The sequence below is a fragment of the Pelophylax lessonae genome, assembly GCF_965119305.1.
Source record: "Pelophylax lessonae genome assembly, chromosome: 7".
Lineage (NCBI taxonomy): Eukaryota > Metazoa > Chordata > Amphibia > Anura > Ranidae > Pelophylax > Pelophylax lessonae.
Window position 1 is genome coordinate 168,204,805 of NC_138774.1, and position 17,473 is coordinate 168,222,277.

Genomic DNA, 17,473 nt, shown 5'->3' on the forward strand with positions numbered 1-17,473 from the left:
GCCTAGAGTGTCTGGTGCCTGCCTATGCTGTCCAGCACCGTAGACCACAAGAAAATGGCCGCCCCATGCATTCCTATGGGGAAGACCTAGAAATGGCTGCCCATGCATTATAATAAAGGATTTTGACAATGCAGGGCAAGTCTACAGCAAAATGGCAGCCCCCTGGCGCACTATGCGGTCCCCAGGATCAGGGGGTCAGCAGACAAAGGCATTGGATGGTCCCCAGGAGGAAACCCCTTCCCCCCCCCCCCCCCCGCACAGAACTGCTGCAATATATCCGCCCCCAGAGGTAGGAACTTGTTATGGGAGTGGGGCTGGTATACCCAAGAGGCCAGAGGAACCAAGGGATACCAGAGGGTCTGACTATTCCATGGAGGGTCTGACTATTCCATGGAGGGGCCCACGTCCTCCCTGAAACCACCAGAGAATTGGGGGGATACTTACTCACCATACCACGGTATCAGGTGTGCGCCATTCCGAACAGAATACCTCCCACCTGGGATGGGGGTGCTGCCAGCCAAGGGGTACACTGCAACTCAGGGCGTTCCGGGTTGTTCGTGTCCCATCAAGTTGGTCCACTCGCAGGCTCGTCCCCGTCCAACGGGGATCTGTCGTGGCGAGGCCTAATGCTGGACTAAAACCTGCTCACGCTCGCAGGCCAGGCTGGGAGACCTTAAATATCTAGAATATCCAGTCCAAAACCCAGCCGACTGTTGATTGTAGTTCTCCAGGAACTCTACTAAAAATAAATTACAAAAAAAGAGGTTCTCAAAATATACAGCCAAGACCGAAGTCTCAGCAGGGAACTAAGTCCTACTCTTAAACTAGGCAGAAACAAACTGAGGGCTGTAGCAGTGTGGGTGGGGTTATGCCTGCAGGGACAGCCCCATGGGTGTGGTTAAAGCTTTTCCTGCCTAGTGTCCTATTCCTGAAGGGAGGAGGAGCGTAACCCAATGGTCAAGATGATATGAAGCTGCGTCTGTCAATGAACGATAAGAGAAATCTCTGCGCAAATACCATGTGACAAAAATAATGCAAACATTCCCCCTGATCCAAGGACTGATGACTCAGATAGTCCGCCTGCCAGTTCTCCACTCCAGAAATGTGAACAGCAAAAAAGGTAGCTGGAACGTGCGACAGTCCAAGTCAGAATCTCTGCCACTCCCTTGGCCGCCCGGGCACTCCTGGTGCCCCCTTAGTTATTGATGTAAGCCACCACGAAACCGAGTCGCCCAATGGAGCAGGCAGCGTTTGATCGACCTGAGCTCCAGGACATCGGCAAGGAGGATACCTCCGGCACCCACGTACCCTGGGCACAATAAGTGTCCAGTACTCCACACCAGCCAGTCAGGCTGGCATCCGTGGAAGACTTGTCCTGGCTAAGAGCGGGGGACAGAAGCCACCACGACAGCTCCGACCTCTTGAGACTGCTGAGACATACCCTCCTGTCCCAAGGACCACAGATCCCTGTTCCATTTGGCTCTCCAATTGTAGAGGCCTTGTGTGAAACCGGGCAAATGGGATCGCCTCGAAGGCCGACACCATCAGCCCCAGGGTCCTCATGCAGTTCCGCAGGGAGGAGAGATCGTTGTCCCTGAGGGACCTGATCTCGTCCTGCAAAGTCTGAAGTTCTTCCTCGTAGATAGGAATGTGCAGATACACATCCTTTAAGTTCTTTAAGTCGACGGAAGCCAGAAAATCTCCTTGACTCAAGGATGCCACCATCGACCTGATGGATTCCATTCAGGACTTCTGTACCCGCACCAAGCGGTTCAGAGATTTGAGGTCCAGATCAGACGTACCGTGCCGTCCTTCCTGGGCACCGTGAACAGGTTTGAATAAAACCCGCGTAATCAGTCCTGCTGTGGAACCGGGACAATAACGCCATGAGAAAGAAGATCCCCTTGAGGTCTGTTATGTCATTCTGTCCCTGGATCGTTTGATGAAAAGAACCTGTCTGCTGGGCGAGCTCGAAATTCGATCTTGTACCCTGAACGAATCAATTTGTGAACCCATATGTCCTGAATAAGGGGCGTCCAGGGTTCTCGAAAGTAACGCAGACGTCCCCCCCACCCCTGAACCGGGTGAGGGTGGCCTCCTAGAGGCATGTTCCGCCGACCAGCTCTTAAGCCACACAATGCAGCGGAGTGTAATCCCCACCGCAGAAAACCTTGCGATCAGGGGAGCTTCGTCCAGGGCCGCGTCACACAGATACACCATGGCCTGGGCCATTTGTTCTGTGAGCTCAACGAGAGTCGGGGGAATCGACTCAGCCAGCAAGTTGCTCTTAAGCACCTTGATCCATTCCGTAACCGTCTGAGAAACCAGCACGGAAGCGAACACAAGCTTGAGGAGTGAGCCCGCCACCAAGTACATGTGGCGATAAAGTGACCCCATGCGCCTGTCCATCAGGTCTTTAAACACCGGGAGTCCTCAACGGGCACCACCGTTGATTCATACAACCTGGAGACAGTGTGGTCCACCATAGGGGACACTGTCCAGCGATTGGAAACTGGGTCCGCAAAGGGGTAGCTGCATTTTAAACGTTTAGGCACTGCCCGCATTTGCTTGCTGCGCCGCCACTGTTCGTTTACGATATCGTGAAACTCCTCGGGGCAAGGGAAAACCTGACCCGACTTGTGGGCTTTGCGGGAGCCGAAACATCCCACTTTCCTGACTGTGTGGGCTCATCATCAATATGCAAAGTCGCCCTAACGGAGCGAACCAGTGCTTCTCCCAAAGCGCGTTCCTGCGCCGCAGCTGATGGGGGATTCCTCCTCCCCGCCATCAGAGTATTAAGACAGGGATCCCTCAGGGAAGGCAGTGTCCATGGCAACCACCTAAGGCTCAGATTTAGAAGATTGAGAGCGAACCGGCCGTTTAATAGGAACTTGTGACATGACAAGATCAACTCTGGACGCCAGAGCTGCAATGGCTGCAGACAGGTATGCAAGAGAAGGGGATTCGGATGACCCGGATGCGCACACACACACACAAGCTCAGTGGGGAAATTTTCACTCTGGGATTCTGCATTTTGGTACAAAGACAAAAAAGGTACACTGGCACTTTAAATCTGCACCACCAAAATCACGCTACTTGTGGAGTTCCCCTTTAGCTAGCACTCACTGACCAGAGCTAAATGTGCGTGAAAAGTGCCCAAAAGGACTAAAAAAAACCTTACTGTGTCCAGAAACAGGATAGCAGAAACTTCTGGAGAAAGTGACATGATACACTAGAGGCCGGAACCCCCCCCCCCCCCTTCTTTGAGCCACAAGAACATGGTGCCACATTAAGGAATAGGAGAAGCACAGGGAAAATGGCTGCAGCCCATACAGTGCGGCCTGCCCACATCCAAGATGGCACCTGAAAACGGCGCCAAAACACAGAACTGCAGAGAATGGCTGCTGCCCTTACATTGAAGTCAGCCAGGCTGCCCACACCCAAAATGGCGGCCGAAAATGACGCCAACAATCAGGAGCCCAGGGACCCTGGCCACCGCGAGAATCCACTACAGGAAGCCCCCCCAGGACAAGGTAGGAGCCATACACCCCCCCTCCCCCACGCAGTGGACGCCACTAGAGCGCCACCCATATGGAGCAGGGAGGCCGGATCCCCAGGAATGGGCCCACATCACCCCCACCAGATGACTGTCCCAGGGACATCACTCACCATACCATGGACCGCGGGCTCCGCTACAATACAGCTCGCCTCCCACCGAGTGGAGGGTGCTGTCAGCCAAGAGGGGACGCTGCAACACAGGGCGTTCCAGGTTGATGCGTCCCGGCGAAGAGTTTCTCCGCAGGCTCGTCCCCATCCGTCGGGGCACAGTTGTGGGAAGCCTGGGCAGACCACAACCTGCGCACGCTCGTTGGCCAGACTAGGGTACCCATAAGGATCTAGATTATCCAGTGCAAAGCACAGCTGTCGCTTGTAGTTCTCCAGCAGGATCACACTGACTAGCTAGCGATAGCGAGTGAAGAAAAGAAAATAAATAAATATTTTTTAAAGAAAAAACAAAACTGAGACCGGAGTCCCAACAGGGTATCCTAGGTCCTACTCCTGAGCTAGGCAGCAAGAAACTAATTAGTAAGCTCTATGTGTCTGAGGGTAATGTCTAGATTGACAGCCCCTAAAAGGTGTGTCTAGTGAACGCTTTTTTTAATGAAGTTTTCACTACCTAGCCTGCTCATGCAGAGGGCGCCATTACCCAATAGTGATGAAACTTGTAAGAGGGTGCATCTGTCAGAGGACGTAGGGGAAAAAAAAAAAATCTAAAATAATTTATGTGTATGCAAAAAGAGAACCACTGATATACTGTTTTTGTGTCTGTAGAAGGATGGATGTCCTTTCTGCTTGGCAAACCACCTGATTAACTTGTAAAACAACCCATTCAGTTTAAAATGAAAAAACAAAAACAAAAAGAAAACACTTTTCCATTTCTTGATCACATTCCCTCTGTTCTCAGCTACATAAGAGCTGGGGGGGGGGGGGATTGAAGCAGCAGCACACTGATTTTCCCAGCGAGAGACAGAAGGGGAGGTGTGTCAGGACAAGTCTGATCATGCTGAGCAGGCTGCGTTCCCAGCATAACTATAGAATGGACCACGGTGTGCTCTCCTGCTTCGTGTAGTCAGTTTCAAAAGCAAAGGGACTGGCAGAAACATCAGATTGCACACAAAGAAAAAAACAATACAAATTGAACAAGATACTTGTCCCCACAGGTACATGGTACAGCAGACACACATCAGGAATATGAAATGTTAGGGTAACAAAAATGCCCACACACAGGACTTACCTTTTTCCTTTGCATCTGGAAACAATGCAGAGTCACTAAGGTTGTACGTGAAGCTGAGGACACTGCCACTGTACACTTTGTCATTTTTTGTGAAGTTCAGACTCCACAAGTTTCCATTACCAAAGCTGACATTCAATAAAGGGGCCACACCACTTTGTCCACAGGTGCTGCCTTCAGTGGTGACCTTGTCAGGTGCTGGAAAAGTTGCATTTCTCTGCAAAAAGAAAAAACAAACCTAAATGGTTGGAAAGAAGAGATACCTTTGCCAACAGTATGTGGAGCATCATCAGAAATTCCAAACTAATGGCCACCCAAAAATAATTTTAAAATATTTTAAACCGCGTGAGGGAAAGCAATTTGCTGTGTCTCCAAACAGGGAGATTTCCCATCATTTCCTATGCGATTCCAAGAAAGAAAAAGAAAGGAAACAACAACATGAAATACACTTGAAATCAGTCTACCTGAAGAAGATTTAACTAAGAGGTGGACACCAACTACTAACTACACCCAAGCCAAGTAGAGACATTTCCTTAATACATACCCAAGCAGGAGAGAAGCAGGTGGAAAGATTAGACCAGGTTAGGAAGAACGGAGGCTCTAGGCCTCAGGACATTATCCTCAACAAAACTCATACTAATCTAGTAGAGGTGATGGACTTGATGAAAGCTGCCTTATGAGTAAGGCTCCATGTACACGGGCCTGGTATGGTCCGGGGGGGGGGCGCTCGCTCGTCCCCTCCCGTTTCCTGGGCTGCATGCTCGGATAAGGGTCTGGTATGGATTTTGGGGGGGACCCCATGCCGTTTTTTTTCGGTGTGGGGCTACCCTCAAATTCCATACCAGACCCGAAGGGGACCTCCACGCTGTTTCCCCCCCCCCCCCCATTTTTTGGCATGGAGTTCCCCCTTAAGATTCTCACAGGGCAAGTCGTGCCGCAAGTCGGATCATCCTGATCCGACTTGCGGTGCGACTTCCATTCAAATCAATAGGCTCCCATAGGGAACCATTGATTTTGGATGGAAGCAAAAAAACGTAGAACGTGGCTGAACGTATGTTCATCACGTTCGGTCGCGTGTCTGCGTTTCAAACGCCGGGAAACACACATTCGAATGCAAATAATTGCGTTCCAAAAAACGTCCCTGAACTCAACTGCCTGCAAATGACTGTAAACGACCCTGTGTACATGGACAGATAAGATAAAATGTAGATGGGTTCAGGGGCTTCAAAAAAAAAAAAAAAAAAAAAAAAATATAACAAAAAACAACAAAAAAAAACCGCCCAATTGCTCCTAAAACGGCCATTTACAACGTCCCGTGTACATGGAGCCTTAGAATAAATAAAAGGGAAACCTATGACAGATTCAGTAGGCATTTTTTGAACAACAGAGAAAGTTTTCAATCTCAATGAAAGTTGTAAAGGTAGAACTATGGGGACAACAGCTTCTACTATAGAATGAAAAAGGAAAAGATCTTTGGAATATGACTTGATGGTAGTAGGCTTGAAGGCAAAATGCTAATCCATACCTGATTGAAGAAAGGGCAGTATTCGTTCCATTGTGTATTTTCTGGGATGAAATTCCCGGGCTGCGGCATGCCTTGCGTGAAATGGACTTTCTAGGTTTTTGGGGGTTTTTTTTTTAGACACGTAGGAATGAGTCAGAAAGACCTCTCTCTTAGAACCTAAGCTTCCACAGCCATGCAAGTTAAAGCCAGCTAGAAGTTATACTGATCCCACAGAGCCTTTCAGAGAACCCACCTCCACCACCATCCCCCCAAACCATGACCGGTCCTGAAACACCTCTGCATGAAAAGACTATTCTCCTGAGAATAGGTAACAGATAATGTAACCTGCTTGGCTATTGCCCAGGCCTGAAAACTGAAAGGCAGACAGGACTGGAATATGAACTAACGCCCAAGTCAGAGACTTACGGTTCCTCCCTCTGATGATTGGTGTACGCCACTGCTGGCTTTGAGGTGGCATCATTACGTATAAAGAGCCGCGAATGAGCGGCGTTTGGAAAAGCCAACAGCTTGCTGGAATGATACATCTTACACACCTTATTGTGACCTTCATAAGGTAACTGTAGCCATCTATTTTTTTACAATAAACATTATATTGAGTTTGATGGACTTCACTATGGGAGCTTTATTAAATTTATTCTCAAGTCCATATGGGATCCAATGCCTGTTGTCATCTCTTGAACCTGTGACGATCATTTTTAGCCACCTGCCTGCTTTAGCGCATTATACCATTATAATCTATGGTCCTGTTAATTTGGTAAGAGGCGTGCGTTGGTGGTGGCGATCCCTTTTCTGGTCTCTAATTGCACTGCACTTTCTTGGAAGATTGTACACATTGTATTCGACATTTTTTGCACCGATTTCAGCACTATGTTACCCAATATTTATTTGCGGTTTTATCTAATTTTAGCGCACTTCAGCACACTTTATTTACAGTGACGTGGTTTTGAATCCAGATCAGATGATTGTGCAGTTGAGCAGGCAAACACTGAAGGAATAGACTAATCGATTGGAGCTCCAGTATGTTGATAGGGAGATGTATTTCTGCTGGTGACCAAGTTTCCTACACTGACAAGATGTCTTGGTAGTCTTACCAGGCTGTCTGGCTGGTTTTCATTGTGAGTATCTTTCAGAATATAGTAGAAGAAAATATTTGCCCAAATCCTGGGCTGGATTTGTGAGCCACCAGCCATACTGGTCCGGAGTGGTCCAAGGACTGCCAGCCAGAATAACGAGCTGCAACAGACTGAAGGGGAACTGGAGAAATTGTACTGGCCGAAATAAGCTACCATCAGACCAAGAACAAAAACAAAAGCAGAGAGCTACCTCTGTGACCCCCAAACTTAGTAAATGGTTTCAAAATAAATATTTAAAATCTATTTTCACTGTAATCTGCTGCACCAGTGGCTCAGGGAGTTGGGGGTGGAGGGGGCGGAGATATGAGTGTCAGCAGGAGGGAAACAGCATATCACTCATCTTCCCAGTTAATAGCTGTTCAGGGGGGAGGGGTTGTCAGCACATGTCTGACCATTTGATTACAGACAAGCTGTGTTCCCAAGTAGAATACAAGGAAAAAACTGACCACACCACACTGGGATAAGTGTACTTCCCTGCCTAGCTTGGTCAGTTTGAAATAGCAAAGCAGGGGGACTGGCAGGATCATCAGTTTTTTCCATACAAAAAAAAAAATTATATTTTCACTATAACTTTAAATGATTTGTTTGGGCCAAGCGGACCCAAACAAACTAACTATTTCCATTACTTCCAATAGATGGAAGTACCAACTTTGTGCATTACACTATATACTGTAGTAGCAACAGCTACATACGGTGATTAGAATTTACGAAGACCAGAAGTGCCAAAATGTGGAGCAGCTGTGCATGGCTATCAACTTACTAATAGTTTAAATTTTTAAAATGTAAATGAACAAGCTGAGGCTAGAAACCGGTTGGTTGCTTTGGACAGCTTCTCTCGATTCTGTCTGCTTGTATTTATCTGCAAATAAACGGCCGAGATGGAAATCGCGACATCTGCATGCCTCTCCACTTCATCCAATCAGAGAGAGCCTTTTATAAATTGGACAAAATTTCAAGGATTCTCTGGAATGGCTGTACCATGTACTTCTATGAAAAAGAATCCTGTTTCATGCCGAGATGTTTCAGGACCTGCCATGGTTTGGAGGATGGTGGTGGAAATGGATACTCTGATGGCTCTGTGGGATCAGCATAACTTCTAGCTGGCTTTAACTTGCATGGCTATGGAAGCTTAGGTTCTAAGAGATAGCGGTCTTTGACTGTCATTCCTATGCTCCTAAAAAAAAAAAAAAAACCTAGAAAGTCCATGTCACCCAAGGCATGTCGCAGCCAGGGAATTTCATCCTAGAAAATACACAATGGAACAAATACTGCCCTTCTTCAATCAGGTCTGGATCAGCATTTTGCCTTGAGTACCATTGAGTCATATTCCAAAGATCTTTTCCTTTTCATTCCTTAATATAAAAAAAAAGGTGTTGTCCCCATAGTTCTACCTTTACAACTTTCATTGACATTGAGATCTCAACCTGTTTCTCTCAGTTCTTTTAAGACTGCATTCTGAATTTATTAGATAGGCCTCTTTCACATACGGCATTCCGTATGTCCGCATATCACCCCATCCGTTTGCAGATGATATACGGACATAATGCATGTCAATGGCATTGCGGATGTCAGCGGATGACCATCCGCTGACATCCAAATTGCATCCTTTCAGTTCTGCACCGTTTTGTGGCACGGAACAGAACCCTATTTTTCTTCGATTTAAAAAACGGAAAGGATGCAAAATCGGATGTCAGCGGTGTCATCCGCAATCCCATAGACATACATTATGTCCGTATATCATCTGCAAACGGATAAGATAATATGCGGACATACATGTCCGTAAAAAAAAAAAAAAAAGGGCCGGAGCAGATCGCAATACGGTCCGCTCCGTGTGAAAGAGGCCATAGGCAGTAAATCGATAAAATCCTTGAGCTCCAGACAGAACATCACCTCCAAACAGAAGTGTGATGTTACATCATGGGTAATGCACTAGCTGTAATGACAGATGTGAAGCCATCTACAATGAGCAAACAATCCCCATTTTTAAAAGGAGTTGTAAGGCCAGAAGGTTGTTTTTTTTTTTTTTTTTTTTTTTTTTTACTTCATGCATTCTATGTATTCGAAAAAAAAAGGCCTTCTGTGTGAAGCAGCCTCCTCAGCACCCCTAATAGCTACCCAATACCTACCTGAGCCCCATCTCTGTCCAGCGATGTTCACGAGTCCCTTGACTGTCCGGGACTCTCCATCCTAAATGGCACCATCCTAAGAGACACAGCTGTGGCACCATTGGCTCCCGTAAAGTCAGTTAGCCAATCAGCAGCTCCGTGTATGAATGGACACAGAGATGCAGCTCGGCTCAGGTGCCCCCATAGCTAGCTGCTTGCTGTGGGAGTACTCGACATGAGGGATTGGCCAGGAGCAGCGAAAAAGGACTCGAGAAAAGGAGGATCTGGTCCGCTTTGTGCAAAACCACTGCAGGTAACTTTTTTTTTTTTTTTTTTAAACAGACTTTACAAATCACCAACTTTTCTGGACAGGAAAGAAAATTTAAAAATTTGGTGCTATGTTATAATCTTGCCAGTTGGTTTACTGTTAATTTCAAGGTTTACCATCCAATCCACATGTGCCAAACACAAGGCCCACGAGCCGAATCAGGCCCTCCAGGTCATTTCATGTGGCCCTCGCACCTCTGCTGCAGCTGTAGCACTCCCCTCATATCCAACACCCCATATCAGCAGCACTCCCCTCATATCCAACACCCCATATCAGCAGCAGATAGAACATTAACTCCTCCAGATGCTGTGCCTCACTGTGCAGTTTCAGCACCCCCTCGTCTCCACCTCTCCTGGTCTCAGCAATTACAAAACTCACATTCACAAGACTCCAGCCCTCCTCTGATCCTCCTCCAGATCCTGCACTGCTTCCCAGCTCTGCCTCCACTGTGATTTAAGAAAGGGTGGGGGAACCTTGACTTCTGATCATGGAGGGGCTCTTAGCATCTGATGTAAGGGGGGGGGGGGGGGGTGCTCTGTATCTGTAAGACTAGATGTCCAACTGGGGCCCTTTGAAAAGAGACCATAATGCTGATGCGGCCCATGATTAAAACGAGTTTGGACACCCCTAATCTAATCTATCATTTGTGTCCCATTTTAGACATCTACTGAATATATTCCAAATGCAAGTATACTTACACGCGTGCCATTGTTGGTGTCATACTCCACTGTGAAATTAATGCTCAAGTCGGCATATATACAGGTCTTATTGGTGGAGGAGTCTTTTATTTCCACTTTAAAAGCATTTGTTTCCAGAAGGCCTAGACAAAAAAAAAAAAAAAGGAAAGAAGGTCAGCAGGTTGTCAGTGATATATATAATCATCAGATTAGTCATATGACCAGAAGTAAATACCTAGATGAGTGTGCTGTATAACCATATCAGTAGAGCAAAGTACAGGCTTCTAAGAAAAGACCTACACAGCTCTGCTGCTTAAGACCTGCACCAGAGTCATAGCTGTAACCAGCAACCCTATGGGAAACAAACAATTTGTAATACCAACCCATCCTACCCAACAGAGCATGCACATTCCTGCTTAAAAGGAAAATTTTACTACTGCAGTACTATAAAAAGTCATAGCATAAAGACACTTTGATACAGAAGACAGAACAGCTAGCTTTCATGTTACAAAAGATTGTGTGTAAATCTACAAGGACTTTCAAAGACGGCTTTAAATTAGGTGACTGCTAGAGACTGGATCTGTTGCCCTCTGGCTGGCCAGATCGGATCAGAGGGCAGCTGTGTGTAAAATGGAGAGCCGGTCCCTTTACATCCAGCTGCCCATACAGCAGAGCAAAGCAGGCTGTGTCCGTGTCTGCACTGCATAAGCAGAGGGGGCACAGACCTTTCATCCACCTGTTACACACAAGCTCAGAAGAGGATCAGTGGATGGAACCCCCGCTGAGCAAAACTGATCCAGCCTGTATGAAAGGGGCCTAAAGCGTTGCAGATTTTTCAATCTCCAAATGGATTCCTTGTCTAGGGGTGCCTTTTATGCCTTTACATAAAATACTGCTAAAAAAAAAAAAAAAAAAAAAAAAAAAAAAAAAATTATGATGAAAAAGGAACAAAGCTCAATAGGGAAAAATATGCTTGAAATTTATACGGATAGGGACTGGGTAATGTGTTAGGAACGAAAGGATGCCACATTGTTTGATGGATATGAAAATCAATCTCCAGAGGGCTGAATTTAAAGACACCCCAAAAAGCAAAGTGAAAAAATGATGCAGCAGGCTTGTCCATTTGGCTGAAAGTTTATTGCAGCAACTAAAAAAATGGTACTCCGTTGTTATGGCCCCCATGTGCTTGTATGCATGCCTGATAACGTCAGGGCATGCTCCCAAGGGCAGATGGTGTCCTGGGGTGTTTCCTCCCAGATCTTGACCAGGGCATCACTAAGCTCCTGAACAGACTGAGGAGCAACCTGGCAGCGTTGGGTGGCCCAAAACAATGTCCCAGAGGTGTTCTATTGGATTTAGGTCAGGCGAGTGTGGGGGCCATTCAACGGTATCAATTCCTTCACCCTCCAGGAACTGACTGCATACTCTTGTCACAGGAGGCTGGGCATTGTCGTGCACCAGGAGGAACCCAGGACCCACTGCACCAGCATAGGGTCTAAAATTGGGTCCAAGGAATTCACCCCAATACTCCATGGCAGTCAGAATGCCATTGTCTAGCCTGTAGAGGTTTGTGTGTCCCACCATGAATATGCCTCCCCAGACCACCACCAAACCTGTCATGCGGGAACAAAGTTCCAGGCAGCATAACCTTCTCCACGGCTTCTCCAGACCCTTTCATGTCTGTCACATGTGCTCAGGGTGAACCTGCTCGAATCTGTGAAAAACACCAAATGCCAATCAAGCTTCACAGTGCAGGGCAAAGAGCACACTAAAGGATGTCAGGCCCTCAGGCCACCCTCATGTTTGATTGGTCAGTGACATTCACACCAGTGGCCTACTGGAAGTTATTTTGTAGGGCTCTGGCAGTGCTCATCCTGTTGCTCCTTTAAAGTACATGTGAACCCTAACCTTGTAAATCAGCCCATGCTTTTTATAGAAGGGATATTTCCTCTGTTCTCAGCTGCTTAGGAGCTAGGGGAAGAAAAAGAAGCCCACTAGTCTTGCCAGTGAATGGATGCGCCAGGTATTTCATACAAAGGAAGCAATACAAGAGAACAGAATACTGTCTCATACAAGTAAACGGTACAGCAGGAATAGGACATGTCAGGTTTGCATAGTGTTTAACATAAAAAAAAATTAGGTGGTAATGCAACGTTTCCAGATTATGGAAGGTCTCGAATTCTTCTGAAGAGTCACAAGTGTCATTTTCTAAAACTAAAGTCTAGCCATAACATTTTTTGGGATATTTACACTGTAAAAATAAAAGGACACTAATGAAAAGCGTTCCATGTGTGGCAGCTGCTGGGTTTGGAAAAACACTACATAAAAAATATTCAGCCCAAACCCGTCAGTAACTGTCAAAGATCCTTCTGTGAAAAGCATACAAAACATTTTCTGAATGGAAGGGGCAAGTGACCCGCTGTGAGAACTGTACTGTAATCGAGCTTTTAGGGGGCTTTAAAGGCAGTAGGTTTTTTTTCATCTTCATGCATTCTTTGCCTTAAAGCGGAGTTATGGCCTCAAATACCTTTAACTAAAAATACCCCTATAATACTAATCCATCGCCCTTTACAGAACCGCTATTCTCATACTTACAAAGGTGTACAGTATTGGATTTTAGTCAAATTCTTACTTTTAAAAATGCTGTCTGATCGCGGCCATCTTGGATGTGGGCATCTGAAGCCGCAGTGTAATCTGCTGTGTCCTTCTTCCTGATTTCAGGGAGTGTTCTGGGAGTTCTTCCTGATACCAGCCTCCTGGGAGTGATGACAAAAGCTCCCAGGATGCAATGCAAAAGGTGGAAGTGGACGTTGGTGGCCGTAGCCACAGAGGGGGGGGGGGAGAAGGAGGAAGTACAATAAAAAATGCCCTGAAAATAAGGTAAGGAACCCTGAAAAAAATTGAAAATGCCCAATTGTTGATCAGCATAGCAAGCACTCCAGGAATCACTAAAGTTGCAAAATAGGCCGGAACTCCACTTTAAGATAAAAAAAAAACCTGCGTGCAGCAGCCGCCCTCAGCCCACCCAATATTTACCTGCGCCCATCTCTATCCAGCGATGTACACTAAAGCCTTGGCCATCTCTCCCTCCTGATTGGCTGACAGCAGCTCCACTGGCTTCCGCTGCTGTAAAAGTCAGTTAGCAAATTAGGAAAAAGGACGGGGGGCTGACCTTCAGCTCCGTGTCTGAATGGACACACGGAGTTATAGCTCAGCTCGGGTGACCCCACAGCAAGCTGCTAGCTGTGGGTACAGGAGCACTGAAGAGGGGCCAGAGAAAAGGGGGATCTGGGTTGCTCTGTGCAAAACTATTTCACAGAGCAGGTAAGAAGAACATGTTTGTTATTTTTATGAGGAAAAAAAAAAAAAAAAAAAAAAAACAAATTACCCTTTAGGATCACTAACTTACTGTGGCTCATTTCCACTGAGCTTTCTGGTACAGTTCAGTACGGTACGCTATTTATGCAGTTTCCATTGTGAATGGTACCCCAATTCTGAACCGTACCACTTTTTTGGGACCCCTTCGTTGGGGTACCAAGCACATTAGTACCGTACCAACAGGGTGGAGCTACACTCTGCAGAACTTTGATTGGTTGACCGAGAATAGTCTCACAGCTTTCCTGCTACACCACGCCGATCATGAAAGGGTACTATTGGCAGTGGAAACGCAAGGTGTACCGTTCCAAACCGTACCGTACTGAACCGAACCGTACCACTCAGTGGAAATGAGGCATTAGGTGCCTGCTGAATAAAAGTTTTTCTAAACCCAGCAGTTTGGAAAGCAGCTGTTAGAAGAATATGGAGTCATATCAACTTAAAGTGAAGTGGATAGGAGTTTTGAAATTTAACACCACAAAATTAAAACTCCCTAGTACCAATATCAGCATTTCATCACTGTGTTCCTTAGACTTGTCATGTTCACTTTGACCTCTAAAGATTATGGAACAATTTATCTTTAGGAGATAAATTTAAGCCACCTTTCTCTGGTAAATATTTTAAGTTGCACGCATAGCTACCACATCCAAATTTCTTAGGAAGCTTTCAATACTTCCTTTAAAAGCAACCACAAGCATTGTACAGCTCTTTTAAGCAAACTGCCTACGTTTCTTAACAGGGTTGCCAAAGTTTAGTTAACCATAAATAATATTACAAAAGCCACTATATTTAATTTATCAAAGGCTGAAGTCTGCAGTCAACAGTAACTGAATAATCTCAAATTATAAAACTATGGATACACGACCTGCTGTACAGATCTTGCTCTCAGTGCTCAGCTTGGTCTTGGAAACCGCATTATGTTACCTTATAGCCCTGTTACAATGACATACGATCTGCAGCAACTCCCCCTTGAATGGTTGACCTTTTATAAACCTTGACTTTATAAGCTGTAAACAAGCCCAATTCCAAAAAAAGTGGGTTGTTGTGAAATACATTAAAGGGTTATAAAAAAAAAAAAAAAAAATAAAAAAAAATCAATCACAAGAGACAAACATATTATACCTACCTCCTCTGTGCAGTTGGATTTCACAGAGCAGCCTGGATACTCCTCTTCTCAGGTCCCTTGTTACTGCTCCTGGCTCCTCCCTCCTATCGAGCGCCCCCACAGCAAATCTTGATTGTTCCGAGTACCAGAACATCATTCGGTAAAGAAGACTCCTCTGTCGACCAGACTCCCTGGGCACAAGGGTTGTCCAGCAACCTGCCCCAGACAGACAGGCTGGCATCCGTGGTGACTACCGTCAAAAAACAGCTGGTAGAGTACACAGGGAATGTCCAGAAACAACCCCCATACTGTATGACCTCACAGAGGAACCAGCAACGTCTGTAGCATGGAGAACTGAGCACAGAAGTGACATCAATCCACAAGAGGCAGAACTACGTATATAGCTCCAGGCCACAAAAAAATGGCGCCAATACAACGGTATAGGAAGCCCAGGGAAAATGGCCACCTCACACACAGGAAGCCGATGCCCACACCTAAGACGGCGACCGAACACTGCCATGCGGTCAGGACCCAGATACAAGGCCACACCAGGGATCTACCAAAAAAGACCCCATAGGAGAAGGTACTACTGTATACCCCGCTACTTGGGCGCCCCCATGCGGGAGCAGGGTGGGCAAGGCTGGAATCCTGATAGGCCAGGGGCATCTTTTAGGAAAAACAGGGTCCTATTATCCCCAGGAGTGGGCCGACACCCCCCCCCCCCAGAGGCCACTAGGGATATGGGGGGGCTCAGTTTACGCACCATACCATGGAATGGATGGGCACCGCTTCAGACAGACCACCTCCCACCCTGAGTGGGGGTTCTGTCAGCTAAAGGATACGCTGTGACTCAGGGCATTCCAGGTCAATGCATCCTGGCAACACATCTACTCGCAGCCTCGTCCCCATCCACACGGGCTATGTCGTGGCAAGACCTAGTGCGGTACTATAACTTGCTCACGCTCGTCCGCCAGGGTGGGAGACCGCAAGGATATATACTATCCAGTGCGAAACCTCAGCCGGCTGTCACTTGTAGTTCACCAGGAGGATCCCTGACACTAACTAGCATTAGTGAGTAAAGAGAACAGAACAATTCTTAAAAGAAAAAAAAAAAAAAAACCAGACTGAAGTCCCAGCAGGAAACCTAGGTCCTACTCCTTCACTAGGCAAGTGATAGAAACCGTTTGTTAGGAACTGCTAATTGGCTAATACGCATGCGCGAATTAAGCTTCCGTTAGCAACCACTAATTGGCTAACGCACATGCGTGAATTAGCCAATGCACACGTCATGCGTTCCCACGTTTGCACGCATTGACCCAGATGTTTTGACGCCAAAGAAGGCCTATTTAAAGGCAGCTGATGCACTGGCACTTTGCTGTCTTGTCTTCAGCTCTTGCCATTGTTCCTGAACCTGTGACCATTTTCCTGCGGATTTCCTGTTGACCTTTTGGCTTGTTCCTGACTCCGCTCGTCTGCTGCCTGTCCTGACCCCAGCTTGTTTGACCATTCTCTTGGATCTCCCTTGTCTGTTTACCTGCCTTCGGACCTGGACCTGTTCTCCCTTGGTGGGGCGACCCTGAGGATCGCGACCTGGTATCCACACGCAGCGAAGTCCATCCTTAACACCAGAGGCTCTGCCGAAAACCGATGGATACTTAGATTCCGCACCTCAGGCTAGCCTGTCACTTACCTTGGGGGTTCCCCTCCAAGCTCCGTGCCCTCTAGCGAATATCGGGGCTCATCTCTGTCATCAGGTTACCACCAGCACCCTAACAGGCAGCAAGAAACTGGCTTGTGGCAGAGTGTGTGGGGTTATTCCGTGAAGGACAGCCCCTGTAGGCGTGTCAGTGAATTTTCTCACTGCCTAGTACTACTCCTGTAGGGGGCAGCATAACCCTATGGTATAAGCATAAGAGCTGCGTCTGGCAATGGGCAATAGAAAAATGTAAAATTTTGATTCGTCTGACCACAGAACTGTTTTTTCCACTTTGCAGCGTTTTTTTTTTTTTTAGCTCAGTTTTTATTGCAAGTTATACTTCGATATAGCACATATACATTTTTTTATGTAAACATAATATAGCGTAAAGGCGGCTTTACAAGAGATATGCCTTCATCAAGTAAAGCTGACATATCTAGAAAGCAGATTAACAAATATGCAAAGATCCTATTAAAATGAGAATCTAAGTTTTACTAAACTAAGATAATTAAAAGCAGTGGTCTAAATGACAAGGTATTCCATAGTGCAATAAGCCCAGGTACAGACCACAGATACCGACACATCCCTTCGCATTCCTCCACATTGAGAGTTCTCTGTAGTGTTTTTAAGCACGTGACAATCATATCATACATTGTAGTCATGTTAAACTACAAAGTAAATCAATTGCCGGGTAATTCACAGGTTCCAAATGTATCTACCCATTGTCCCCGAACTTT

At 46.5% G+C, this 17,473-nt stretch overlaps 1 protein-coding gene across 1 annotated transcript in view; it reads right to left on the reverse strand.

The window, feature by feature from the left end:
• Positions 1-17,473, reverse strand: part of LAMP2 (lysosomal associated membrane protein 2) — a 146,693-nt gene that overhangs the window by 107,362 nt on the left and 21,858 nt on the right. The window contains exons 2-3 of the mRNA XM_082262518.1: positions 10,582-10,703; positions 4,796-5,009 (exon numbers count right to left, since the gene is read on the reverse strand). Coding sequence (XP_082118644.1) covers positions 4,796-5,009; positions 10,582-10,703 — 336 coding nt within the window. The remainder of the gene's footprint in view (positions 1-4,795; positions 5,010-10,581; positions 10,704-17,473) is intronic.